A 27952-nucleotide genomic window follows, 5' to 3' on the forward strand; every position below is an offset into this window, starting at 1 on the left:
GCAGGGCGATAGACCACCAGATTCATACAACATCATGAGTAAACTTCATCTAGGCAGACAATGCTGAGAAACAAAAGCAATACAACCTCACTGTCATACATACTATAGTTTTTATTAATCTTCTTAGCTTTTCTTCAGCTATTGCAAATATAAAAATTATAGTTCAGAAATCAACAACAGAACTTTTCAACATTAAATTTGATGGCCATAATTTACCGCATTTTCTACATGAGGCTAAACGAAATTAAGAGCAAAAATAGGTTAAACTATACAAAATGGCTCAATGGTAAAAATGACCTGATTTTGCTCACATGGATCAATTCTATGTGATAGGTTGAAGACTATCAATCAGAATCTGTTAAAAGAATGTGACCAGTGACATCCATAGGATTGCTTCCCTGCAAGACTAAACCGAATGTTTATTGCACCATGTTATCTGCAGTAGTGGTAGTAGTAGTAGTAGTAGTAGTACAATAAAACGGCCGCCACAGTTGCCATGGATCCCACTCTGGCGTTGGGGGCGGGGCGTCTCTAAGGGGCGTGGTGAGGAGCGATGGGGGACATCCAGTCTGTGCCAGCAGTCTTCCTGCCTTCAGCGCAGACCTTCATAAACATCACTTCACAGCCCAGTGAGAAACCCACCTCAAACCTAAAGAGCAAATCATAAGCATCATTTTAGAAGAAATACTGGACACCTTTTGCTTTCGAAGCCCATCTTACGACTGGAAAATTCATAACTAACTGGGCAAAACGCCTGTGTAATATTATTCTTCATTCATTAGTCTATTAGGGATGTCCCGATTGGATTCTAAGCCGATCACGGCCTATTGATCGGTATATTAAGCCTGATCGGACTGAGATTTATTTCACATCATAAATAGATCAATACAGTCCGTATTAATTAATGTTGCGTTTCTTTTTCAAATGTAGGCAAGAGTAAAGACCCTAACCCTATCGAAACAGCAGTCAAAGTGTATATTTTCTGCACTAGAAGTGGAGCAATCTTCCATTTACTTATGTATTTTTAGGCAAATTTTCTGAAAATATGGCTAGGGCTCAAGGTTAATACTGTAAAACCTCTGTGACATGGTGCTGAGAGGACCGCCTTACTTACAGTTACATCTACTCTTTATTAATACTACTGTAAAACCTTAGAGACATGGTGCTGAGAGGACCGCCTTACTCACATGGAGGGGTCTTTGGCTCCAGCTGGGGGCAGGATGGGGTTAGGAGCGGTGGTGGGGCATTGTGTCCATGTGAACGTTCATCTTCATCTCATTCTCCAGGATCTGCACCAGCTGCTGCATGGAGGGCAAGTGACCCGACTCCAGTTTGGACCAAACTGGAACATCTACAGACAAGACATCGATGCACGTCAATTATATATACATTACAACAGGTATACATTTTAGGGGTGGGGGGAAATATATATAAACTTAAATTTTTTATATATACTGTACTTTTCGGACTATAAGCCGCGGCTTTTCCCCCCATTTTTCGACCCTGCGGCTTATATAACGGTGCGGCTTATATGTGGACCAAACCCGAATTTTTTTTAATCGAAATATTGCTTTTTTTAGTATACTATTGCACTAAATGGTAACACTTGTTATGCAAATATGCAACTTGTTTGTTGAAATGTTAATAAATGGGAGCTTCCTCAAACAGCCATCTCTTTCCCGACAATCCCCTCTGTGCACGAACCCTTACATATGGTAATTAAACATTAAAACACCTGCGGCTTATAGTCCAGTGCGGCTTATATATGTACACATCATTCAATTTAGCTGCTGCGGCTTATAGTCAGGTGCGGCTTATAGTGCGAAAAGTACGGTAATCTCATTTTGCTGTAATAAATGTGATTGAGTGGGGTGAACGGCCTGAAAACCTTATCTTATTTAGATACAAATTGATTATTTCAGATGTGGACAAAGTTTTCCATTGGGGACATAATTTGCAGTTGAAAAAAGGTAATAAATCGCAATACTATCGTACCGTGATTAAGTATCATGGTAATATTGTATCGTGGGGCCTTTTACTTAATGACTGTATATCCATAAAACTATATCAGAGGCAACATTTTTATTTAAATAAATGCGATTTTCTTTTTGCACTGTAGCTTTTTTGCACCAGACTGTATAAATCCTTGTATATCTTCCTGTACATTTTACTGTATATTTTAGAATGTATATAATAAATATTTTAGAATGTATATCTTTGACTGTGTATTCTTATTTTTGACTACCACAATCTGTGGTGCTGAATTTACCTCTGGATTAATAAAGTACTTCTATTCTATAGTGATTCCCACCTCTAATAAATGTAGCTTCGGTTCGTTGCCAACCTTAGATAGCACTAGTCTAAACTGTCATGGTGATCTATGTACACACCTCCCTTCTCAGTTTTTTTCTTCTTTGCATCCATTGCGTTTGCAGAAGTCAGTATCTCCATAATGTACAACTTGCACATACTGTACACACTTCTAGCTTGAAGGTGTAATCCAGCCACATCAAGTCAAGAGTCAAGAGTCACTTTATTGTCCCATCAGCTGGGAAATTTGTCTTGGGCTTACACCCACAGACACATACAGACATGACACAACTGACTCCAACCAGAGGAGATACACAATATAAAATATACAGTAAAGTACCTGCACAGCAGGATGTCTGGCAACACCAAATTAAAATAGTATACCCAATATAATAGCATACCCCAAAAACCCAAATATCGGTTATTGAATATCGATAATATAACAACCAAATATCAGTTATTCGATAGTTGCCCTTTATCTGGCACTATTTTTTTTATTTTTATTTTTATTGATCTTTTCCCCCCTCCTTTTTCCTCCGATTTTCTCCCATCCCAATGTTAGTCGTTATGCCAATTCCCAATCCCCTTCCTGGTCGCTGCGCACTTACCCCCCACAGTCGGTCTGGGAGAGTGGAGGCTACCACATGCTTCCTCAGACACACGTCCAGCCAATCAACCGCTTCTTTTCACCTGGCAGCGCGGATTCTCACTGAGAGGGCGTAGCGTGTGGAAGGATCACACTATCCCACTTAGATCCTATCCGCGCTTAGCAGGCGCCCCGACCGAACTGTAGGAGTCGCTGTTTACAACGACCCGGACCCACCCCGCCAGCTTCTCCCACCCTCTAATACTGCCAATTGTATTAGTGTGAACGGCCAGCCAAGCTGGTGACAACCCCGGAGCTGTGAGCTGGATTCGAACAGGTGAATCCAGCCGCTCCGGGGTTGGTGACGAACGCAATCTCCGTTACGCCACCTGACCGCCCCTATCTGGCACTATTTTAAAAGTTTAACTGAGATCGGAATAAAGGAGTTTTTAAACCCATTTAGTCTAGAGCGTGGAACTCTAAACCTCCTCCCAGAGGGCAGTAGGTCATACTCGGCATGTAAGACATGGGAGGGGTCCGAGACTATTCTATTGGCTTGCCTTAGAGTAGCCTGTTCAAAAATAGACTGCAGGGATGGGTGACCTTTCACCCCTATGATCTTCCATGCAGTCTGCATCAGACGGAAAGAAATATTTCGTCTGATTCGTCATCATTTCGTGTTCATTAACACTTTGAGCGCCACTCACGGCTAATCTCGGGTTTACGATCGTGACGTTGAAAGCCACGTCACGGCTTTTCTCGGATTTTTTTTATTAGCGATCTGAAATCATATTGCATTCTGGAGCCTCTGAGCCGCGGCGATCATGGGTTATACTGTACACACGTTGGATCAATATACGTATAGATTTTTTCGAATGGTGATCAGGAATTGGAATATACCATTTGGATACCATCTGATGTCAGGTAAGGAATCTATGTTAACAGTGTTAGGATAATCAGACTCGTTTTCATGGAGATATAAGCGTTTCCACTATATGTGATATGGCTGTTTCACTGTAAAAGCCATGAGGAAATAATAGCAGCGATTATCAGCGCACACATATACTATCGACCATCTAGCGTTTATTTGAAAACGATATCATAAATAGACCGACAAATGATAACGTTCTGGAATATTCCAGTAAAAGGCGATTATCATGGAATGTGTTGTTTTTTCTTCGAAACAGAGTGGTTTTCAAAATGCTATAAAAAGGAAATGAAGCGATAAAAACACAATCTGCTTTGCCAATGTTGACTGGAAAATGATTCTTTGATAGGCGATGGGCAGATTAGACACGTAGCATGATTTAAAACATAGATTAGGCGATATTAACGTTACATGGGCCGTGGCATCAACGGGGTAAAAAGGAAAACACGGCCCGGCACTGAAAGTGTTAACACATCCTTTTACTCGTTATTGCCCGCCAATCTAATAACGCCAACAACAAGTTTACTCGTTTTTATGATCGTTATTTCCTTTATTCGCTATTGGCATTCATAATTCATCCAGGAAGGCTCCGGGGAGCCAGCTGGACTGTCTGATATTTCAACACCTCAATACCGCCGCCTGGTGGATTTCGGGCGAGTTGCACTCCACGCTAAATCGGATGTGGCGCTCTGTAGAGCTGCCGCGATAACCGCATTACCGCGGTATCGCTGTTGCATCACGCTCACCGCAGAGTTAGGCTGAATACCGCGTCACCGCTGTTTTTTATCATAATAATAAAGTTGGCTTGCGGCTTGCGGCTCTGCAGATATACCCTACTCGGTTCCAAGCGACCCTATTGGTCCAGCCTGGCTCTGCGGCTCTGCAGATACCCCCTACTCGACGCCTCTGAACGAAAACAGAACGCCGCCATCTTTACTGCCTCGCTAAGGATGCATTTCATTCAGGATTTGTTTGCGACAGAACCAAGTGCAATAAACAAAAAAGAATGGATTCACTGTGTATTCTGCCTTATTTATTGATGAAACAAAACCGACATCAACCCAATTTACCACCGAGCGGAGAGTTTAGTGTCACAACAAGATCACTGATGTGTTAAGTTTGTTGTCGTTATCCGATATACACGAGAGGTAACGTTAAACCCGGGTTTGCTTGGTAGAATACACAATGAGAGGTAACGTTAGCTTTGGCAGAATAGACGCAACGAGAGTCTGGTTAATGTTGTTATTGATTGATTGATTGAAACTGTGTTAAACTCTGGCTTGCTGCAAGCCCTCGGACATCTATGCCCACGGAGCTTTCAGTGTACACAAGCGAGCGGCGGCGGCCCCGCCTGCATCCCCATTCCCCAAACGGAGTAGTACCTGGCTGCAGTGGAAAAGGAACGAAGTACCAGGTGCCTAAAGCGGGTCGAGTCGAGTAGGTAATATGCAGTGGAAAAGCGCCATTAGACTAGAGGCAGGCTATAAGAGTAGACTACTAAAAAAAAAAAATTGCATTCAAACTTTTTTTTTTTTTTTTTTTGCGCACTGTGCGGTAATTATCGCTGTGCATCGGGGAAAATCCTCCGGCAGAGCTATCTTGTTATGTTGATCAAGACAAACACTTGAGTGCATTGGATCGCTTTCGAGACGCAAGAATCAATATGCTTTCGCCGTTTATTGCGTCATACAAACGGAAAATGGATCTAGCAGATCGAAATCAAATAATTAGAATTTTTTTCTCCAGACTCATCGGCCACAGGTAAGAGGAATCTAACGTTAATTCCAGCTCGATTGTCCATTTATTTCATTGCAATCTATCCGATCAACGTATGATGTCGTACTAAGGAAAGCCGTTACTGACAATCAAGGAATCATAAATGACCCCCCACCTTTCCTTCACGCATGATGGAGCATAATCTATACAGAGCATATGCATTTGAGTTTTTTAACACTTTGGGTGCCAGGAGCCGTGCTAAAGCGTCATTCCCGGCCATGCTCAAGTTGCCTCAATATTTCAAAAATCTGCGATCGGATTCATATTTCCCCGCCGCTGGCCTGAGATCCACCAGGAGGACCCACTGAGCTCTCTGGCGGTTCAGGAGCGCCATCTGGTGGCCGATCGGCGCAATCGCTTAACAGGAAGTGCTATGGAGGTTGTGCTGATCGGCCGTATTACTTCCGGGCACTCGCTATAGGTTCCGGGACTCGATCTCGACACACTACATAGCGATCGATTGCCAATAACTCGATAAACAACATGATTTGGACGTATATACAATTATACAAGCTAGAAATGGACCGGGTAAATCTACATCCCATAATGATAAAATTTCTACTCTACGATGATCGCCCAACGCTATGATCAACATTTGACCCACATTAGATGATTGGTATAACGCTGCCCACGGAATTATAAACGCCCCCTAGCCCATCCGGTCAACATCAGATGATGTGTAGTAACTTCTAGAAGTACGTCTAGTTGGAATTTTTTATATCGCGCTGATTGCCATAAAACTGTATTGCATCATCAATATAATGCATTTGGGGCTATAGATCACGTTCTGGAGAAAGCTGCAGAAAGAGATGAAAACATACTTATACATTAGACCATACTTTACTATGAATATGTGAATGAAAAAGTTTAACGTTGCTACACAATGAACAATACATATAGGACTTTGAATGGGCCCTAATAATGGCAATGTAGCAATAGAATTTAAAAAGTTATAGCCATGCAAAGAAGGGGTACTTCTCCATAGACAAATAGAGCCGGCAACCTATGGTATATCATGAATTTAACCCATGGCAACCAAAGTGTTAATATAGCGTGTATAGGAACGAAACGCCAATCGATTATGTATAATATGGGCCTATAACTCGCGTTCTAGGAATTACTGCTCTACACTCTAAAAACATACTTATATTCACAACGGTACTAACACAACAATGTATGAATGGGAAAATATAACGTTCCCACATCCGGATCGATAGATACCCGATGTTGAATGGGCCATAGTAATGTTGATATAGCTATAATATTTCAAAAGTTATAGCCCTGCAAAGAAGGTGAGCAACTCCATAGGCTTACAGCACTGGCTGAGAGTGGTATATGATGGGCAAACTGCGTGGCACAGAATGTGTTAAGGGGAACTATTTAGCTATTTCTTTCACTATTTGGGCAATTTTACACAATTCCTGTGAGTCTATGGAACACATCTGTATGTTTTTTTCCAATAAAATTCATTGTTTTGTATTTTTAATCAAGTACTTTGGTGCACCACTTTCTCCCCTTACAAAATCCAAGCTGTTTTTGGCTGGGCTCCGCCCATACTCGCAATGCGCTTTGAGTGACAGTCACCCACCTGCACTGGGGGGGGGGGGGGGGGGGGGGGGGGGGAGAGAAGAGAGAGAGAAAGACAACGAGATTTCTCGTCCTAACTCGCCATGCGTTGTGTGCCAATAACGAGTTTTAGCGTTATTTAATCGTTATTTCTTTTATTAGCGATATCCATACATTTTTCATCCATCCAGCCTGACGTTATCATTGGGAATGGCTCTGAGCTCGGAAACACGATCGATATTTGGAATGGCGATCAGGAATTGGATTCATCTTTTTGCAGAACATCTGACCTGAGGTAAAGACTGTATGTTACCAGTTTTGGGTTAATAAAAAATAGTCACATTTTATTTATTACCTTTTTTCAACTGCAAAGTAAAACTTTGTCAACATGTTTTATCTAATCAAATAAAGTTCAGTCTGTTCATCTCACTTCAATAATTTTTATTGCAGAACATGGTATTTTCTCAAGCAGACAGATGTAGACACTGTAATCTGTGTTGCATGTACCTGACAAACTGAACTGTTTGTATTACAGTCATATTCCAACTTAACTGAATGCACATGTGTGTGCGTGTAGACTACTGTACTATTATTACAGGTATTGAAATGAACAATGCAACTTCCTTATACATTTTTTTTTTATTCATGAATAATTAAATATCGATACTTGGCGTCCCTGTATCGATACAGTATCGCCACGCAAAGTATCGCGATACTACTACATATCGATTTTTTTCCCCACCCCTAGCGCTGAGCACGGCACGAATAAATGATTTTTCAGTCCGCTTTTGTAGCGTGCATAAGAACACAAATACTCTTGATAATCTAGCGTTTATTTGAAAACGATTCATGAATCAGCCGGAAAATGACGTGTTTTGTGTATTCCAGTAAATGGCCATTACTGCGGAAACTTTTTTTCTTTCTAGAAATCTCCAAAACTATACTCATATTCAAAATGATATAAAACGGAAATGTACTGATGAAGAAACTATCCGTTTTGTACATGTTGACTGCAAGCAAGCGATTGATAAGCGATTGGTGTATTAGACCCATAGTCATAATTTAAGATATAGTTTAATCGCTCACAAATGTGCTCGTCCTCCCATTGATTAAAGTGCTGGCATACAAGCGACATATCTGGCCGGCACACAATGTGTTAAAAAATAAACTGAAATTAACTCATCAGTCAGGAACTGTGCTGTCTGAAAGTGATTGCAGTGGAACTTTTGGAAAGTTTGTTAAGGAATGTTAGCGTGACGTGAGTTGATGTCCTTTAGGGCAGAGTCAAGAAGACTTCACAACTCAGCGCAGACTTGCCACACTAGAATGACATGCACCAGGGGCTGCTGGGTATCGTAGTTATCTTGCTCTGGTCAACGGGAAAATTTGCATCTTCTGGTTGTTTTCCGGGACCGGCCGCCTATTGCTTAATGACAGCCCTGCAGTGCTGCTTTTGCTTTCGCGTTTTCCCTGATTGGCTGCGCCATGCCCCGCGGCAGGCGCGGCAACCGCAGAGCGGAGCGGCAGAGCGAGCGGAGCGGCAGAGCGAGTGGAGCGGCAGAGCGCGAGCGGAATTATGCAACCGCCCTAGTAATCCGCCATGATTTTCATTCGGCGCTTCAGCTCACCTGGCAGAGCAGCGGTCCTGCGGTCCGTTGTTGACGAGTTCGAATCCCATCAAATTTTTTTTTTAACGTGATTTTTTTTTAACGTGTATTCTTTCGCCGGTTAAGGTTAGGCATGGTTAAGGTTAAGGTTAAGGTTAGGCATTGTTTCGGAGTTGGTTAAGGTTAGAACGGTTAAGTTTAGGCGCTGTTAAGGAGCTGGTTAAGGTTAGAGTTTGTCTTAGAGAATGGCAATATTCTTTCTATGGTTAAGGTTAGGCATGGTTAAGGTTAAGGTTAAGGTTAGGCATTGTTTCGGAGTTGGTTAAGGTTAGAACGGTTAAGTTTAGGCGCTGTTAAGGAGCTGGTTAAGGTTAGAGTTTGTCTTAGAGACAGCCTATTTCCGCACTGCCGCTCTCCCGCGTTGCCGCGGTCACATGGTCAAATTGTCACATTCTTGCACTGCAGGGCTGTTATTAAGCAACACGCGGACCGGCCAGGGAAAAGGGGTGGAGTCGACTGCTAAGCTCTATTGTGAAAAAGTGAAGCCTCACCGTTTAACGTGATTTCAAAAGCTCCTGTTGACATCATCTGGTTTTCAATCATGTTGCTGAAGAAGAACACCATCATGCAGGCATATATCTGACAGACAGGATAACAAATGAGAAAACATGGATGTTTTTAATTAATTTCAGTTCATAATGGTGTGTCAATGTGCTCAGTGGGGTATATTAGATTCAAAACTCGAAAACACCTTGTTACAGTCTAACAAGAGAGTGAGAGACAGCGAGAAAAGTAGGAAAATATTATCGCAATAAGGAATCTCGGGTGAGGAATGTGGTGCTGTGGTGTTAGGTTGGCTTAAACACACAGAGCAGGCACACAAGAAGACCATCAGTCTGACTATGTATGTACAGGCCAGTACGTTTAGTTATGCAGACTAGCAGATGCATTTACTAAATAGAAATATACAACACCGAATGCCTATATCATGTTATAATGTGGTTTCCCATCCCATCAAAATGCCCTCTCCGCTGTCCTCAGCCTGCTCTACTGTCCAGATATGAACAACATAGCTAAGCCGTGTGTTTGCCATTGTTGACAGAAAATGGCTAATCTTTGTGGTAACTAAGCAACGTGCCCTTGACCCTCGGTGCCCCAAGGCTTTTACACAAATACCTGTAACCTTGAAGATAAGAGCTGTGAGCCAAACACAAGCAATACCCACAGATAAACAACACATTCACCTTAAACCCAGTCATCAGAATGGTTAAGTATATATATATATGTGCAGTTAGAAAGGCAAAAGCTACTCTCATCTTACCATAATGGAAGAAAATCAACTCTACTCATCAATTCTGTACCGATAAGAGCATTCATGTTTGACATAAAGAGTTTGTGTTTGACATGAACTAAGGTTAACTAATGAATTTAGGTTTATACTATTCTAACTAACTAATGTTAAACTACTACCACTGGGATCACATGCCAAGTAGGGATGGGTACCTTTCACATTTGAACCGATACCGGTACCTGTGAATCGATAACGGTACCTTCTTTCGGTAATTTAGTCTCAAGAAATTTTATTTACCTACCTCAGTCGTAAAAGAAAATCCAAACTTCAAATAACTACAATTTCGACAGTTTTCGGCTCGTCATTGCTCCGACTGCTTTGTTGTTGAATCAAGTCAAATCCTAGGTAAGCATATATTGTGCGTGTAAACGTTGACGTAAAAAAAATAATAATAATATAAAAAAAAAAAAAAACGGTTTCTCACTTGATTCGATACTCTGTAGTACCGACGTGTTTCGGTTCGTTGCCTCAAAAGTACCGAATTCGGTACCCATCCCTAATGCCAAGCAGGTGCTAGATCAGACAAAATTCCTAAAAAAAATTTACCCGCACCCATCACCACTCTGGGTATGTAACTCAGTAAGTAATGTTGCCATCATGTGCAGTCATTCCTAGAAACTATGCTACATCTTAGGTGTATGATCAAAACAATGTTGTTGACCCATCTCGAGCCCTTCCCTCTTTTATCGATCCTCCGATCACAACTGCTGCTTTGCTCGGACAAAGTGTGAGGGCGGGGATTGAGAGAGGTCCATTGGTCCTCCAAGCAATGCCCTCACCTTGTTTTCCTGGCCCCAGACCCAGACGCCGGGGGCCTGCATACCGAAGGGGGCAAAAGGGTACTTGCCGATGATGATAAGCCCAATCAGCACCAGCTTGAACATAGACAGGAAGGAAGAGATGTTTCTGCAGGCATAAAGAAAAAAAGACAGTCACTTAAAAATACCATATCTGGACTCCATAACACAAAACGGCAACATGCGACAATTGAGGCTTATTTTTTTTAAAGGTGGAGACTAAGGCCAGTTTCAGACCAAGAGCTGTGAGCAGTGTGTAGTCCAGTGAGCAGTGCAGTGTGTAGTCCAGTGAGCAGTGCAGTGTGTAGTCCAGTGAGCAGTGTGTAGTCCAGTGTGTAGAGCAGTGTAGTGTGTAGTCCAGTGAGCAGTGCAGTGAGCAGTCCAGTGTGTAGTCCAGTGTGTAGTCCAGTGAGCAGTCAAGTGAGCAGTCCAGTGTGTAGTCCAGTGTGTAGTACAGTGAGCAGTGTGTAATCCAGTGTGTAGTCCAGTGAGCAGTCCTGTGTGTAGTGCAGTGATCAGTAGGGATGCCCCCCGAAACCCGGTTCTAAATTAGAAACATTTGAGTATTGATTAGAGTAATTAGAGTATTGATAAGCTCCGACGTTAGCGGTTCTGCTATCGGTACTCGAGAGATTGTGTTTTTTTCAAGGAACAAAAAGAAGAAGTGGACATGACCGGTTAGCCTTCGGGAGAGGCTTGTCTCTTCTTGTCTCTCTCTGGAGAAGACAGTACACTCATTTCCCAAAATGTTGGCATGTTCCTTTAAGGGAAAAGGCTGGAGAACAGGGAGCAAAAGGTACAATAATACAGTCTCCATCATGCAATAATAGTCCCCGGTGTGTTTATTAAGAGTGGACCTGATGAGGACCCGGGGGTCACACAATGACACTTTTAACTGCAACCCATGGGAATGCAATACAATGTCAAACACAACTCAAATTCACCCTTCAAGCAACATTCAAGATTCTAAATACGTATGTATTTGTCATATGCACAGTTAAACAGACATGTTACAATGGAAATCTTACTTTGCAAGTGCCCCCTTCACACAGCATCACTAAATATAGACTTAAACTAGAATAAAAAATATTAAGAAAAGGTTTAATGCTAAAATAAAGAATCTTTAAAAAAAGATAAGAACATAAGCACACAGCATAACCTAGGCTGTGAGAATCAAATGCCAACACTGGGAAGCGCTGCCATGCGGAAGCAAGGTTTGCTTTAAGCTCAGTTCAAGCCATAGAAAATACTTTGCATTCCTCTTGATTTAAAAGAGGATTTATTTTTATTGTGAATGCAACCTATAATCTGACTTGGCATAGCAATTCATCCAGGAAACCACTTGGCCTACAGTCTAGTCTGCCTCTTCCACCAGCATATCCTAGACGCCTGCTTCTTCTTAGGCCTGGTCCACACGCAGTGTTTTTTTATTTTTAAACCATAGGTTTTTCAATGCGTTTTTGGCCTTTCGTCCACATGCGAACTGCACTCTCTCACTGAAACAAGAATTTTGAAAACTCCTACCAGGGTGAAGATTTATTTATTATTAACACTTTAACTGCCGAAAAAACACCGGAACTAGTCATTCCCCGCCATGCTCAAGTTGCCGAGGATGCCGTAACTCGTCTTTGATATCAATATTTCAAAAATCTGTGATCGAAATCATATTTCCGTTCCGGAGCCTTGACACACAGTGCTGATCTCCTCTCTAGTGGTTCAAGAGCGCCATCTGGTGGCCGATCGGCAGATCGAAACCGGATATCAACCTTTGAACCGGCAGGACTCACACCATATGGGGTCCGGGCACTCGCTAATGTTAGAGAGACTCTGTCTTCACACAGTGAACATCGATCGGTGGAAATAACTCGAAAAAACAACATGATTTGGACGTATATACTATTATACAACCTGGAATAGATCGGGCATTTCAACATCCCATAATCGAAAACTGTCTACTCCATGCTGATCGCCCAACGGCCCGAGGAGACTGGGGTGAGTTTTAGCGTGTAGTATTACCGTGTTCGATATAAACTGCTATGATAAACATATGACCCACATTAGATGAATGGTATAACGTTGCCCACGGAATTATAAACGCCCCCTCGCCCATCCGGTCAACATCAGATGACGTGTAGTAAATTCTAGAAGTACGTCCAGTTGAAATTTTTGATCTCGCACAGATTCCTACCAAACTGTATTTGATCATCAATATAATGCATTTGGGGCTATAAATCACGTTCTGGAGAAAGCTGCAGAAAGAGATGAAAACATACTTATACTAAGTTTAGACCATATTTTAGTATGAATATGTGAATGAAAAAGTTTAACGTTGCTACACCATGAACAATACATATAGGACATTGAATGGGCCCTAATAATGGCAATCTAGCAATAGAATTTAAAAAGTTATAGCCCTGCAAAGAAGGGGAACTTCTCCATGTTAAATAGAGCTGGCAAGGGATGGTATATCACGAATTTAACCTTGGGCAATCAAAGTGTTAATATATATATAAAAAAAATTACTGTTTTTCTAAATAAACGGTATATTCGTGTGGATGGGTGCTTATGTAAAATGCAGACATCATGACTAACCCGTCCACACGAATATGGATATTTTTGAAAGCAAGAGTATTCTCTCTGCAATCAGGACCATGAGAGCTCCCTGCAGCCTCATATGCTGTGAGAGAGCGTTTTGCTTTGTGCAGACTTTCTAAAACACCTTTAACCTCTTTAGCCCAAGCGGTCTGTCGGCGGACCGCAGATGACATCACGTCATAAATCCATGTCTACAGACTGTATGGATTAATGTTGCGTTTTTTTTTTTTTTTTTATGTAGCCAAGAGTAAAGAATCCTGTCAAAACAGCAGTCATAGTGTATATTTTCAACAATACGTTTGTTTACCAATAGGTAAAAGTGTTAATGAAATATCAGTTTAGGAATTGTATTCATATGCAAGCAAATTTCAACCGGAAATCAATTCGAGTGGCCATTTTGCTCTAGTAATTATGATTAAGGAAAGACAGGGCTTTCAATGAGCGTCGGAATTTCAAAAAAACGACCCTACCCAGCTCAAGCCAGCTACTGTACAGCAAATGACTTGTGGAATAACTTTTTATTTCTCTTATTTTTCAGAATTATCTACCACAAAACTGAACATTATTGGCATAGATTGGAGAGCAGTTAGTTTGTCTACCTTCTGTGAACGTTTAGCAACAATCATGGTGTTATTCAAAGAAAAATCATAATTTATATTCTCCTTTGTTTCATCACAATTTACTTAAGCCTAGTAACAGACACAATATTTCCGACACTGGGAATACATTCCCTGAGATCCATCTTCCATTTACTTAGGTATGTATTTTTAGGCGGATTTTCAGAAAATAGGGTTAGGGCTTAACACTTTGGTTGCCTAAGGTTAAATTAATGATATACCATAGATTGCCAGCGCTATTTGTCTATGGAGAAAGTCCCCTTCTTTGCAGGGCTATAACTTTTTAAATTCTATTGCTACATTGCCATTATTAGGGCCCATTCAAAGTCCTATATGTATTGTTCATTGTGTAGCAACGTTAAACTTTTTCATTCACATATTCATAGTAAAGTATGGTCTAATGTATAAGTATGTTTTCATCTCTTTCTGCAGCTTTCTCCAGAACGTGATATATAGCCCCAAATGCATTATATTGATGATGAAATACAGTTTGATGGCAATCAGCGCGATATAAAGAATTCCAACTAGACGTACTTCTAGAAGTTACTACACGTCATCTGATGTTGACCGGATGGGCGAGGGGGCGTTTATAATTCCGTGGGCAGCGTTATACCAATCATCTAATGTGGGTCAAATGTTGATAATATCAGTTATTATCGAAGACGGTAACGTTACACGCTGAAACTCACCCCAGTCTCCGCGCGCCGTTGGGCGATCATCGTCGAGTAGAAATTTTATCATTATGGGATATATTATTACCCGGTCCATCTCCAGCTTGTATAATGGTATATACGTCCAAATCATGTTGTTTATCGAGTTATTGGCAATCGATCGCTATGTAGTGTGACGAGCTAGAGTCACGGGACATGTACCGAGTGGCCGGAAGCAATACCGACGTCTAGCAAAACCTCTACTGCGCTTCCTGTTAAGCGGTTGCGCCGATCGGCCACCAGATGGCGCTCCTGAACCGCCAGAGAGCTCAGTGGGTCCTGCTGGTGGATCTCAGGCCAGCGGAGGGACATTATGAATCCGATCGCAGATTTTTGAAATATTGATATAAGGACGCTGTACAGCGTCCCCCGGCAACTTTAGCATGGCCAGCAAAGACGTGAGAAGACGTGTCCCGGCACCCAAAGTGTTAACAGGTTGAGGATTTTTTTTTTAATATAAACAAAGGGTGGAAAGACCCAGGTTCAAAGACATCCGTGTACTAGGCCTTAAAGGGGAACTCCAACATTTTGGGAAATTAGCTTATTTAACATCTTCCCTGGAGTTAGACAAGAAGATACATACCTTTTTTGTCTCTGTGCGTGCATTTAGCTTTGGGAACAGACGCTCCGTTAGCATAGCTTAGCTTCATCACTGGAAGTGAGGCAGATCCGGAGCCTTACAGTGCCTTACAGTGTATAGTTTGATTGATTGATTGAAAAGTTTATTAACAGATTGCAGAATACACTCCAAATACAACTCCAAAACGTTCATGTAAACATGTTGTGACCTGTGTATTCACCACGTGGAGAAATAAAAAATAATTGAATTAGACAATTACGTTTTATAAGCAAATATACTCTGAACTATTTTTTTGACCAACCACTACTCTATGAGCGCAGCCAGTGATTTCAACGTGACGCCGTGTGTGTTTACATTCTCATTCATTCAAAAGATCCAAACCGATTGAAGTTTATGGATACCATGACTTGAAATCCTCTTACGTTGACGATTAAAAGCCTCGCCAATTTAGAAAACAGTAATCCAATGGCTGGTATTGTTATATACCGGACGCTCTGAGCTAACCGGAGCTAACACAGACCAGGATCGCAAAGCATATGTAATGACTTCCTTTCTGGGGTTGTCAAAATAAAAGTGCGACGTTTATAGCAGCGGAAAACATTTATTTTGTACATTATCTAACGTTAACACAAACCTAAACTAACTTTAGGTTAGTTGTAACGTTAGTTTAGGTTCGTGTTAACACTTTGATTGCCTAAGGCTAAATTCATGATATACCATAGGTTGCCAGCTCTATTTGTCTATGTAGAAGTTCCCCTTCTTTGCAGGGCAATAACTTTTTAAATTCTATTGCTAAATTGCCATTATTAGGGCCCATTCAATGTCCTATATGTATTGTTCAGGGTGTATGAACGTTAAACTTTTACATTCACATATTCATACTAAAATATGATCTAAAGTATAAGTATGTTTTCATCTCTTTCTGCAGCTTTCTCCAGAACGTGATTTATAGCCCCAAATGCATTATATTGATGATCAAATACAGTTTGATAGCAATCGGCGCGATATAAAAAAATCCAACTGGACGGACTTCTGGAAGTTACTACACGTAATCTGATGTTGACCGGATGGCAGAGGGGGCGTTTATAATTCCGTGGGCAGCGTTATAACATTCATCTAATGTGGGTCAAATGTTCATCATAGCAGTTAGTATTAGAGTTGTTCCGATACCGATACCAGTATTGGAAATGTCGCCGATACTGCCTAAAATGCTGGTATCGGTATCGGCGAGTACCCTCTAATGTTGCGCTCCAATACCATATGACGTAATTTATCAACAACACTGCGGACGTTGGGCTCTGTAGATATACCCTACTCGCTGAGTGAGCATTATAAAACAAACGTGTGCTTAATCGACCGTGAATTAAAGTGTCAATTGCCATTTGTCATTTTAACAGCAGAGCAGATACTTTCTTAAAATGCCATCGTCCCGACAGCGCTGTTGACGGGGAGCTCTGATGAGTTCGCTTGGTGGCTGGTGTTATTAGCATTGAACAGCTAACCGAAAGCTAGCTTTGATGTTACCTTGGCTAAAGTTGGGGCTATTCATAATCCAGCAATAATGGCTGCAGATCTGCAAGCAAAGTACAGCAAGTTGGCAAAGGAGTATTCCAAGTTAAATCACAATGTCACCGGCAGTAACGTTACAGTCTTTCCATATACCGGTAGCTGATGCTAGCTAACCTAGCTCACGGTAACGTTGTCATTGCACAATTGCACGTCGCGTACACAATTAATGACATGTTGCGGACAGCCATATCGGCGACAATGTTTAGCTTTTAGAGCCAAATGATAAGAGTCTGAGGCGGAGTCTTAAAAGAGAATGTTGAATATTTATTGTGCAAAAATCACAACAACAGAGCCTCTGGTACTAAACGGAGCCTTCTTGTGGAAGCAAGTGCAGCAACGAATAATGTCCGTGTGGAACTAATGTGCCAACAACCTTTCCGTGGGTGAACTCATTGAGATAGTTTTCAATTACTGATACTAATACTAATCTATACAATCACCGGTTGTTGAATAAATACCATTACTTTATAGTTATTACTAAAAAACAGTATATATAAAACAGTAGCTGTATTAAAAAAAAAAAAACGTTTTATAATTTATATAATATTTTTTTTATTTTTTTATTTTTTTAATGTATGCACTGGTATCGGATAAGTATCGGTATCGGCCGATACCCAAAGCTTAGGTATCGGAATCGGATCGGAAAGGAAAAAATGGTATCGGAACATCTCTAGTTAGTATCGTACACATTGAAAAATAACGCTGAATCTTACCGTATCTTCCTCGCGCCGTTGGGCGATGAGCGTGGAACAGACATTTTCCTATTATGGGATATAGAAATATCCGGTCCATTTCCAGATTGTATAATAATTAAGGCTGTCAAATATATCGCGTTAATATCGCGTTAACTCCCGATTCTATTAATGTCACTAATTTTTTTAACTCAAGATTAACTAAATTTTTTTTTTTTTTTTTTTTTTTTTTTTTAACTAGACTTCACTCAGGTGTATTATTGATGCTCTCATTGATACTATGTTTGTTTCTGAAGTGTGTGTGTGTGTGTGTGTGTGTGTGTGTGTGTGTGTGTGTGTGTGTGTGTGTGTGAGATATATAGAGAGAGGGGGGTGAGAGAGATGAGGAAGGGGCAAAAGAGAAAAAGATCTGGGAGAGTGTGTGTGTGAGGGAGAGAGGGGGGTGTGTGATTAATCAGCCCTTGTGTGTGTGAATGTAACAAGTTCCTAACGTTTTCTTTCCCCTATTATTTCATGCACACTTTATTCATTGTTTTAAATTATTATTTTCTTTTAAGTTATTTTGTGCATCACTCTGTTTTGAATTTGATGCAAATTTGCAATGCATGAGGGTCATCCTTTTGTGTTAAATGGCTGCACAAAGCAAGCATTTGTTGACTCGCATGTTGATAAGAGTATTAAAACTTGGAACTTGAAAAAGATCTGTTTAAGGTAAAAAAGCGATTAATTTGTGATTAATCGCGAGTTAACTATGGACAATCATGCGATTAATCGAGTTAAATATTTTAATCGTTTGACAGCACTAATAATAATATATACGTCCAAATCATGTTGTTTTTTCGAGTTATTTGCAGCGATCGATGTTCACTGTGTGAAGACTGAGTCTCTCTAACACTAGCGAGTGCCCGGACCCTAGGGCTGGGCGATATAACCAAAAACGTTATCGCGATAAAATTATAAAATTATTTTCATATAATTCGATATCGATAATTATCGTCGATATAATGTATGTCAAGTTTAATTAACTTATTATGCTGCTGCGAATGTCTCGAGTCGAGTTGATGTCGTCATCAGTCCGCGCACGTTAGAAGTTAGCCGACAAGCGGAATATCTCATGGCAATGTAATAAATATGACACTAAAATACTCTCTTCCGCCACAATATATTGAAACGACGTCCACTGTATACCACACACTACTATGAACGTGGCCTCAGAATTCACGCCGCACACACTCTGCACGTAAATATATAAAACATCGCCGTGCAAGCTAGTTAGCCTAGCCAGCCTGTTGTCTTATTATGCTGCTGCGAATGTCTCGAGTCGAGTTGATGTCGTCATCAGTCCGCGCACGTTAGAAGTTAGCCGACAAGCGGAATATCTCATGGCAATGTAATAAATATGACACTAAAATACTCTCTTCCGCCACAATATATTGAAACGACGTCCACTGTATACCACACTACTATGAACGTGGCCTCAGAATTCACGCCGCACACATACTCTGCACGTAAATATATAAAACATCGCCGTGCAAGCTAGTTAGCCTAGCCAGCCTGTTGTTCCCAAGCGGTGTATTCCATGACAATGTGCTCAATATGATACTAAAATACTCTCTTCCGCCACAATATATTGAAACGACGTCCACTGTATACCACACACTACTATGAACGTGGCCTCAGAATTCACGCCGCACACATACTCGGCACGTAAATATATAAAACATCGCCGTGCAAGCTAGTTAGCCTAGTAAGCCTTGTTGTTGAGTGAGTGCTACCTCTGGGTCTCCTTCCTGGTCTCCTTCGCTCTCGGCCATCTCCTTCACCGATTGGTTGTTAGTGCGTGCTCATATCCAAGCTTGGAAAATCGATGTATCGAAACTTTGCGACCACGTTTCATGTTTATTTCGAGGAAATAATTTATCGCAATAGTTATCGTTATCGTTTTATCGCCCAGCCCTACCGGACCCCATATGGAGTGAGTCCTACCGGGTTAAAGGTAACATCCGTTTTTTCGATCTGCCGATCGGCCAGCAGATGGCGGTCTTGAACCGCTAGAGGATTGAGAGGAGATCACACTTGTGTGTCAGGGCCCCGGAAAGGAAATATGATTCCAATCACAGATTTTTGAAATATTGATATCAAAGACGAGTTACGGCGTCTTCGGCAACTTGAGCATGGCGGGGAAGGACGCCTAAAAGCGTCTTCCGGCAGTTAAAGTGTTAACGTTAGATAATGTACAAAATAAACGTTTTCCGCTGCTATAAACGTCACACTTTTATTTTGACAACCCCAGAAAGGAAGTCATTATATATGCTTTGCGATCCTGGTCTGTGTTAGCTCCGGTTAGGTCAGAGCGTCCGGTATATAACAATACCAGCCATTGGATTACTGTTTTCTAAATTGGGGAGGCTTTTAATCGTCAAGGTAAGAGGATTTCAAGTCATGGTATCCATAAACTTCAATCGGTTTGGATCTTTTGAATGAATGAGAATGTAAACACACACGGCGTCACGTTGAAATCACTGGCTGCCCTCATAGAGTAGTGGTTGGTCAAAAAAATTGTTCAGAGTATATTTGCTTATAAAACGTAATTGTCTAAATCAATTATTTTTTATTTCTCCACGTGGTGAATACATTCAATACACAGGTCACAACATGTTTACATGAACGTTTTGGAGTTGTATTTGGTGACTGCAGGCCTGTACGCTGCGATGATATGATCGCGAATTGCCCCTTTAATTGGCCGTTGCGATTGGTAAATATTATCTGGGGGCGGGCTTGCGAGTAGTGCTTTCAAGCCTTGCATTCGCATTTCACTCCTAAATTATCCAAGGCGTGTGATGACGCCACTCACGCGAGCTCGTGGTGCTATGAAAGAATCTGTCGGCAATGAATGAACTTACTGCGATCACAGATAGCCTGAGTGAAAAAAAAGATTTGCGCGGAGTGAATCTGGGTCACGCTATATACTTGGAACTTGTAGTCTATCGTGCGATTAAAGACCATGTCCCTATCTGCGTAGTCTATACATCCAACACCAAATCCCATAATTCCTAGCGAAACGAAACTGAATGTAGCCGCTTCCTTTAAATAATAATATGGCTCTTGCTCCGCAAGAACAACGGAGTGGATAATGGATATCAGTCAATTTTATGACAACCACGTCCGATGTGGAGAGATGATAAGATGATGATTGACGTGATGATGTGATGATTGATTGACGGGGACACGGAAACTTCTAACGTTCAGGATCAGCCATGCATTACGTGAGTACCCCACTATTAGGACGTGAAATACTGTCTACTTAAATTGACACCGCGGATCAATAAAGTATCAACCTATCTATCTAATAATGAGACGATATGCAAATAATATAATACTAATAATTGTCGGTTCCCCGTATATGAAATGAAATGACTGCTGGTAAAATCACTGTTTATTTCTCGTTTTGCATAGTATTACATTCCACTTCTATAAACAATCAAAGTCTTACCGTAAGAGCCTCATACGGGTCAATTAAACCTTTTTTATTAGTCTTTCCTTCGAGCTAAGTTGGACTGAACATTTCACTGTCAAAAGCGCAAATGTAAATAAGGTTGCGTTGCAACAGTTATCAAAATAAAGGTCATATATACAAATACCTCTCAATTCTTATAAAAAAAAAAGTCCCGGATATACATAAACATTAATTGGCATAGATCTCTATAAACGGCCCAACACATTGATCACTTTAGGCACACACTGAAACCAGTAACATCACAAATATGAAGCAGGTAATTACCCATACAAATAATAAACCTTTCATGAGGTTATTTACAATAATAATAATTCATTTGATTTCTAAAGCACTTTTCATTGTGAAACAAATGTATGCAGAGTTTCTTCTCCTCCTGATTAATGGTGTGTGTGTGTTGTGATGATCTCATTCAAGGAGCACTACACAAGCGAGCGCACACACACACACAGTTTGTTGTTTTTGTTCTATTAGTGATTTACACACTCAGTTGGTTCATTATAAAAGATACAAACCTGAAAACAAACGCACTTAAATGTTAAATAAAAGGACCACAGTAATGAGGCAGGAGGAACATATTTTTTTTAATAATGGTAAAATTGTTATTAAAAAATTTGCCCCTAAAAAATATTTTTTGCCCCTAAATTTCTCATTTAGGGGCAAGTGTGCCCCTAGTGAAAAAGCTTAGCGTACAGCCCTGGACTGTAGGGCACGTCAGGCTCTAAAACCCCCCCCACTTCCAGTGATGAAGCTAAGCTACGCTAACAGAGCGACTGTTCCCTAAGCTAAATGCACGCACAGAGACAAAAAAAGGTATGTATCTTCTTGTCTAACTCCAGGGAAGATGTTAAATAAGCGAATTAAGCGCTCGTCACCAACGCGAGAGACACTGGTTTCGAATCCGGCTGTCAGCGTTGCCTCCGCCTTGGCCGGCCATCATACTGACTCGATTGGCAGAGTCAGCGGGAGGGAAGCCGGTGAGTGGGTCCGGGTCGTTGTAAACAGCGACTCCTACAGTTCGGTCGGGGCGCCTGCACAGCGAGGGAAGGATCTGGAGGGAGGTAGTGTGACCTTCCACACGTTACACTCTCCCAGTGAGAGTCCGTGCTGCCAGGTGAAAAGAAGTGGTGGGCTGGGTACACATGTGTCGGAGGAAGCATGCGATAGTCTCCGCCAACCCAGACCGACGGTAGGGGGTAGAGTGCGCAACGACCAGGAAGGGGATTGGGAATTGGCATAACGACTAAAAAACAAAAAAATATATAGCTTATGACCCTCACAGTGAGCTGTGGTGTTCCACAAGGAAGCATACTAGGACCGCTACTCTTCCTAATTTATGCAAATGACATGTCGTCAGCCTGTGACTGCAACTTGTTCCTGTTTGCGGACGACTCAGCCCTGCTGGTCTCTGACAAGAACAAATTGCAGGTTGAAAAAACCCTCAGCACGGAACTAGGCAAAATCTGCATATGGCTCGCTGATAACAAACTATCATTACACATGGGCAAAACAGAGTCCATTCTCTTCGGTTCAAATAACAAACTCAGCAAGACCGACGGCTTCTCAGTTACAGTGGGTGACAATATTGTCACAAGGAAAGACGAAATTACCTACCTGGGTTCCATCCTAGAGGCAAATCTTTCCTGTGACAAAATGGCATCCAATGTAATAAAAAAAGTCAACCAACGAACTAGATTCTTGTACCGGATCTCCTCTCTGGTAAACAAGAATACCCTGAGGACTCTGGCAGGAGCACTCATTCAAGGGTACTATGACTATGCGTGCACCTCATGGTACCAAAGCACCTCAAAGGCGCTTAAAACAAAATTACAAACATCACAAAACAAACTGGTCAGACTACTACTTGACCTGAACCCCAGAACCCACCTCACCCCTGCCCACTTTGCCAACCTAGGATGGCTTAGAGTAGACGACAGAGTACAGCAACTTGCAATGGGCCTGGTCTACAAGATACACTATACGACCGGGGTGCCCATGTACATGTCAAAATACTTCCCAAAGGTCAGTGAATACCACAACCACTACACCAGAGGAAGCTCAACAAATCATGTTAAACCCAGATTCGGCTCAAACAAGGGACTAAACACGTTTCGCAATTATGCCACAACAATGTGGAACGCCCTACCCAAAGCTGTAAAGGAATGTGAATCCCTGCCCACATTCAAAACCGCCCTTAAAGAGCACCTACGGGAGGCTGCAATTCGAAACTGGCCACCGTAAATGCCCAAAACCCCCACCACCTCCTAATAGACAGTCTCCTCCCCACCGCATGTATATATTCCCTCCCCGCCGTATGTATATTCCCCTCCCACCCACCCACCCCCTCCTAATGTACAGTCCCCTCCCCATCAGATGTATATACTCTGTCAGGATCTAGGGGTAACAGTACTGTATATTTGAATACCGCCTATGTCACAAATGTATCAGTACTAAATACCTATATGTCCCTATGCCATAAATGTCATGTATGTTATGTATGTCATAAATGTCTATATGAATTGAAAATGGGGGACCCTGATGGAAACAAGACAAACGTCTTTCTCAGGTCTGCATCCCCTTAACAATTGTATGTATTGAGCCGTACTGTATTGTACCCATTCTGCAATCTGTTAAATAAAGTTTTCATTCATTCATTCATAGTGTACAGAAATTACGTTAAAAAGGACAGAGAAAAGATTATATAGTTGGAACAATCAGTGGACTCATAGAAAGCAAGTAGCAACAACATTTAGCCTACATGAAGCTTGTAACAACATTACATGAAAGGAGGTGATTTATTGTTGATGAAAGTATCTTAATAAACACCTTAACTGGACTACATAACTGTGTACTTCTCTACGGGACCCAACTGGTTGTCCCTTCGAATAATCTGTTCAAAGAACCTTAGGTGAACCCCCGATTACAATACCTCCCTCCAATGTGCTCTCGTGACAAACACCAATAGTTTTAATGATTATCTAAAACACAAATAGTTAATCCAATGTAACGTTCAAAGTGCTTCAGCTGGGTTGGTTTATGGTTATAATGAAGCTGCAGTGAACATGTGAATGTAGTCGGTCTCTTTCTTACTCACCGGTAGAGGGGTAGAGGGAGGTAGTTATCCCCCTCAATGCGGATGTCGGGGTACCGCTGGTACAAGGCCTGCGTGTACTCCTCAAACACCCGCTTGTACCCTCATGAAATACTGGGCGGTGAGACAAGAGGGGCAGAGAGACAGAAGACACAGTCAGGGAGCAGAACAACAGACACAAAAACACAACCATCTGTTGTGTGATGATGTTGGACAGCCTTGTGGTTACAAACTAGCACAAACACTGGTCTGGCACACAGTTGTTTTTTGATCTTCCGTTGTGACTTCCCCTCCTACTGAAAGTGGCACTCTACTTTTTAGCACACAAAGTTTAGATAATGACATTGAGTTCCTCCCACTCGGAAATGATTGTCTTACCACGATGAATGGGGGACCATGAGCCGTACTGTATTGTACCCATTCTGCAAAGTTTTCAATCAATCAATCAATCAATACCACGTGCTTAACTGATCTGATGCTGGATACTGACTGACTACTGTGGGCATGTTAGGCCGGGTTACGCCTGGTGGTGAGACGGACTCGACAGGTCTCGAAAAAAGAAAATAAGGCATATTATCATTTGTATTCAAACATTAACCTGTAGAGTCTGTGTGGAAACAGCTTGACCGCAAGAGTCTCGAGTGGCAGCTAAAATAAATCTCCATTCTTCACAATTTAGTTGAGTCTGTAATCATCCAACCGGTGTCATACTCACGTGAGACGTGAATGAATGAATGAATGAAAACTTTATTTAACAGATTGCAGAATGGGTACAATACAGTACGGCTCAATACATACAATTGTTAAGGGGATGCAGACCTGAGAAAGACGTTTGTCTTGTTTCCATCAGGGTCCCCCATTTTCAATTCATATAGACATATATGACATACATGACATACAGATAGTCAGTACTGCTACATCTATACATTTATGACATACCAGATTTGCAAATACAGTACTGTTTGTGATACAGAAGGAGTCAAGAAAAGGGAGTATATACATTTGACGTAGAAACTGTACATTGGAGGTTGGGTGGGGGGGGTTGGGTACATTGGGATATTGACAACCATACTGGGTAATTTACATTGGAGGTGGTTGGGGGGGGGGGGGGGGGGCGGGGGGCATACTGTATAAACAAGTAACACTGTACATTGAGGGGGGGGGGGAGGAGACACTGTACAAACAAACACAATTGTACATTGAACTATTGACAAAACCATACTAGGTAAATGACTGTACATTGGAGGGGGTTGGAATGATTGGGTTAGGATATTTACAGGGGCCAGTGTTGAATTGCAGTCTCCCGTAGGTGTCCCTTGAGAGAGGTTTTGAAAGTGGGTAGTGATCCACATTCCTTTACAGCTTTGGGTAGGGCGTTCCACATTGATGTGGCATAATTGCGAAACGTGTTTAGTCCCTTATTTGAGCCGAATCTGGGTTTGACATGATTTGTGGAGCTCCCTCTGGTGTTGTGATCGTGGTATTCACTGACCTTTGGGAAGTATTTTGACATGTACATGTACATTTTACGTAACGTAAAACATTGGATTTAGCTGTTCTCACAGCATGTACTCTCACCTAGTGTTATAGAAATGTGCGCTAACGTTAGCCTTAAATTATATTAAAACATATTGTAAGTTTACAGCGTAACGTTAAGAATTGGGGGTGATTCGTGTGGCAGATCAATGCAAAGTAAACGTGTGTCGGTTTGACTTATAAGACACCGGAAATGTTCGGCCTAGTGATTGAGCCTCTACACGGGTTATGGTGGAACACAGGCAACTGGCTAGTTAGCTCACGTTAGCTAAACCAAAGCTAGACACGAGCGCTCGTTGTAGAATCATGTGAAATCTTGCTTTTTAACTTTACCAGATTTGGAATTTGAGAAGGGGTCCCGTGGCAAACTGCATCTTCATTTTCTTCACACCGCTGTTGTCAGCCGACGCGGCGGAGTATAACGAGAAAACTCCAAGGAAAAGGAGCGAAAGGGGCAACCACTTCGCCATTCTGTGCTCCGGTTACTTTCCTCCTTCACTGTCACTGGCTGCTGGCAGCAGAGCGGTGAGGAGGAGGAGCGTGAAGCCACAACAAGGACGCACACTTCCTGTAGAATGTCAAGCCGAAACGTCAAAATAAAGGTTCAAAAGGATTTATTGATTGATTGGTTTTATTTAGACAATAAACATATATACAGATCACATGAGTTAGTCCAGGACTTATTTCCATCGTTGTCCCTGGAGTGGATGACGGGGATTGTATTGTAATATATGTATTGTGTGCCGTAAATGCTGAAACGGCGACTTTAGTGAACAAATGTTTCTTAGAATAATAAAAATAATAATTAAAAAAGGTGACAGATATGTATTGGTATTCATAGTAGTATCCCATTGCCGACAACTACAGTAGGTTAGACTATTATTGTACTCAGCTCAGTCCGCTGTCTTTCCACTTGTCGAAGATGACAGAAAGGCAACCTTGAAAAGAAAGGTCAAACAAAATCTCAGTCGTCATCATATAATGTTCTCAAATCATTAGTAATCGTGTTTAATAATTTCAATATCAATCAAAATCATCATGATTATGATATTTGCCATAATCGAGCAGCCCTACATCAATAGACCATCTTTCTTTATAATGGAATCATTTACTCAGAATGTCCTCAATATCATATATCATAATCTATTTTGAAATGAATGATACATGGTTCATATTTAAAAAAAAAAAAAAAATTATTTCACTTTGCAGGCACATTAAAAGTTTCCCAATGAAATGTGATTCTAGTGAGTGTGTTCAGGCATGTTTACAAGTCTATTCCAAACTGGAAGAGTCTCACATTTGTGTCTGATATTTAGAGGGACATCCCAGTTTATGAACTCCCAGAAACAATCTAATGGCTCTGTATGAAATTATATTGAAATTAGCATGTCCATGAAAACCCTGACACCGATAATCTGAAACATGGAATCCTAGTTCGTCATAGGCTTTAATAATAATACTAATAATAATAGTATATAAAAAACTGAAATTAAAAGTAAATAAACTTCACACAAAAATAGTTATGTTCCGTCCTGATTTACCACAAGTCTACATTCCCAGCATCCATTCAATAACAATTTTCAACATATTCTGCAGATCCTTTTCATATTCAGCTAATCAAATAATCCACATATAATAATATTCAAATAATCATATCAGCTAATCCCCAATGTGTAGAGAATTAGATTTGAAGAGTGAAATAATTTACATAAATGGAGAACAATGAACTGAATAAGACACTTGCTGCGTTCCACGCAGATGACCAACGACTGCCCCCAGTCACTCTGGACGGAGTTGTTCAAATTCTACTCAAAACCGAATTTAAATCGACGGGGCATTTTACTCAGAAGGCATTCTTCTCTTTCTGAGAGTGCATTCTAGCCAAAACAAATTCCGAAGAGGCGACTCACCAAGGACTTAGTTCTTTCTGCATGTATCAACAAATGTGCATGTTGGTGTGAATTTATGTGTGCCATTATTACTACCAACTGTAATAATTGTGGAATATTACTATAATGAGCTGTATGTGTATGAACCAAGCATCACACTGTAATGTACTTGTACTATATACGTGACAATAAACTACTACTACAATGTTGGCGATAAAACGTCTCCTTGCTTCACAAC

General features: G+C 41.2%; 1 protein-coding gene across 1 annotated transcript; it reads right to left on the bottom strand.

The window, feature by feature from the left end:
- Positions 1-91: 91 nt before the first annotated feature.
- On the bottom strand, positions 92-26331 carry selenot1a (selenoprotein T, 1a). The gene is made up of 6 exons (XM_084328003.1): positions 26159-26331; positions 24293-24403; positions 10904-11030; positions 9325-9412; positions 1188-1351; positions 92-649 (listed from the first exon to the last, which is right to left on the bottom strand). Exons 1-5 carry the CDS (start codon positions 26293-26295, stop codon positions 1227-1229), a joined length of 588 nt encoding a protein of 195 aa, XP_084184129.1. The 5' UTR covers positions 26296-26331; the 3' UTR covers positions 92-649; positions 1188-1226.
- Positions 26332-27952: the final 1621 nt, after the last annotated feature.

This window comes from Notolepis coatsorum (assembly GCF_963971535.1).
Source record: "Notolepis coatsorum genome assembly, chromosome: 13".
Lineage (NCBI taxonomy): Eukaryota > Metazoa > Chordata > Actinopteri > Aulopiformes > Paralepididae > Notolepis > Notolepis coatsorum.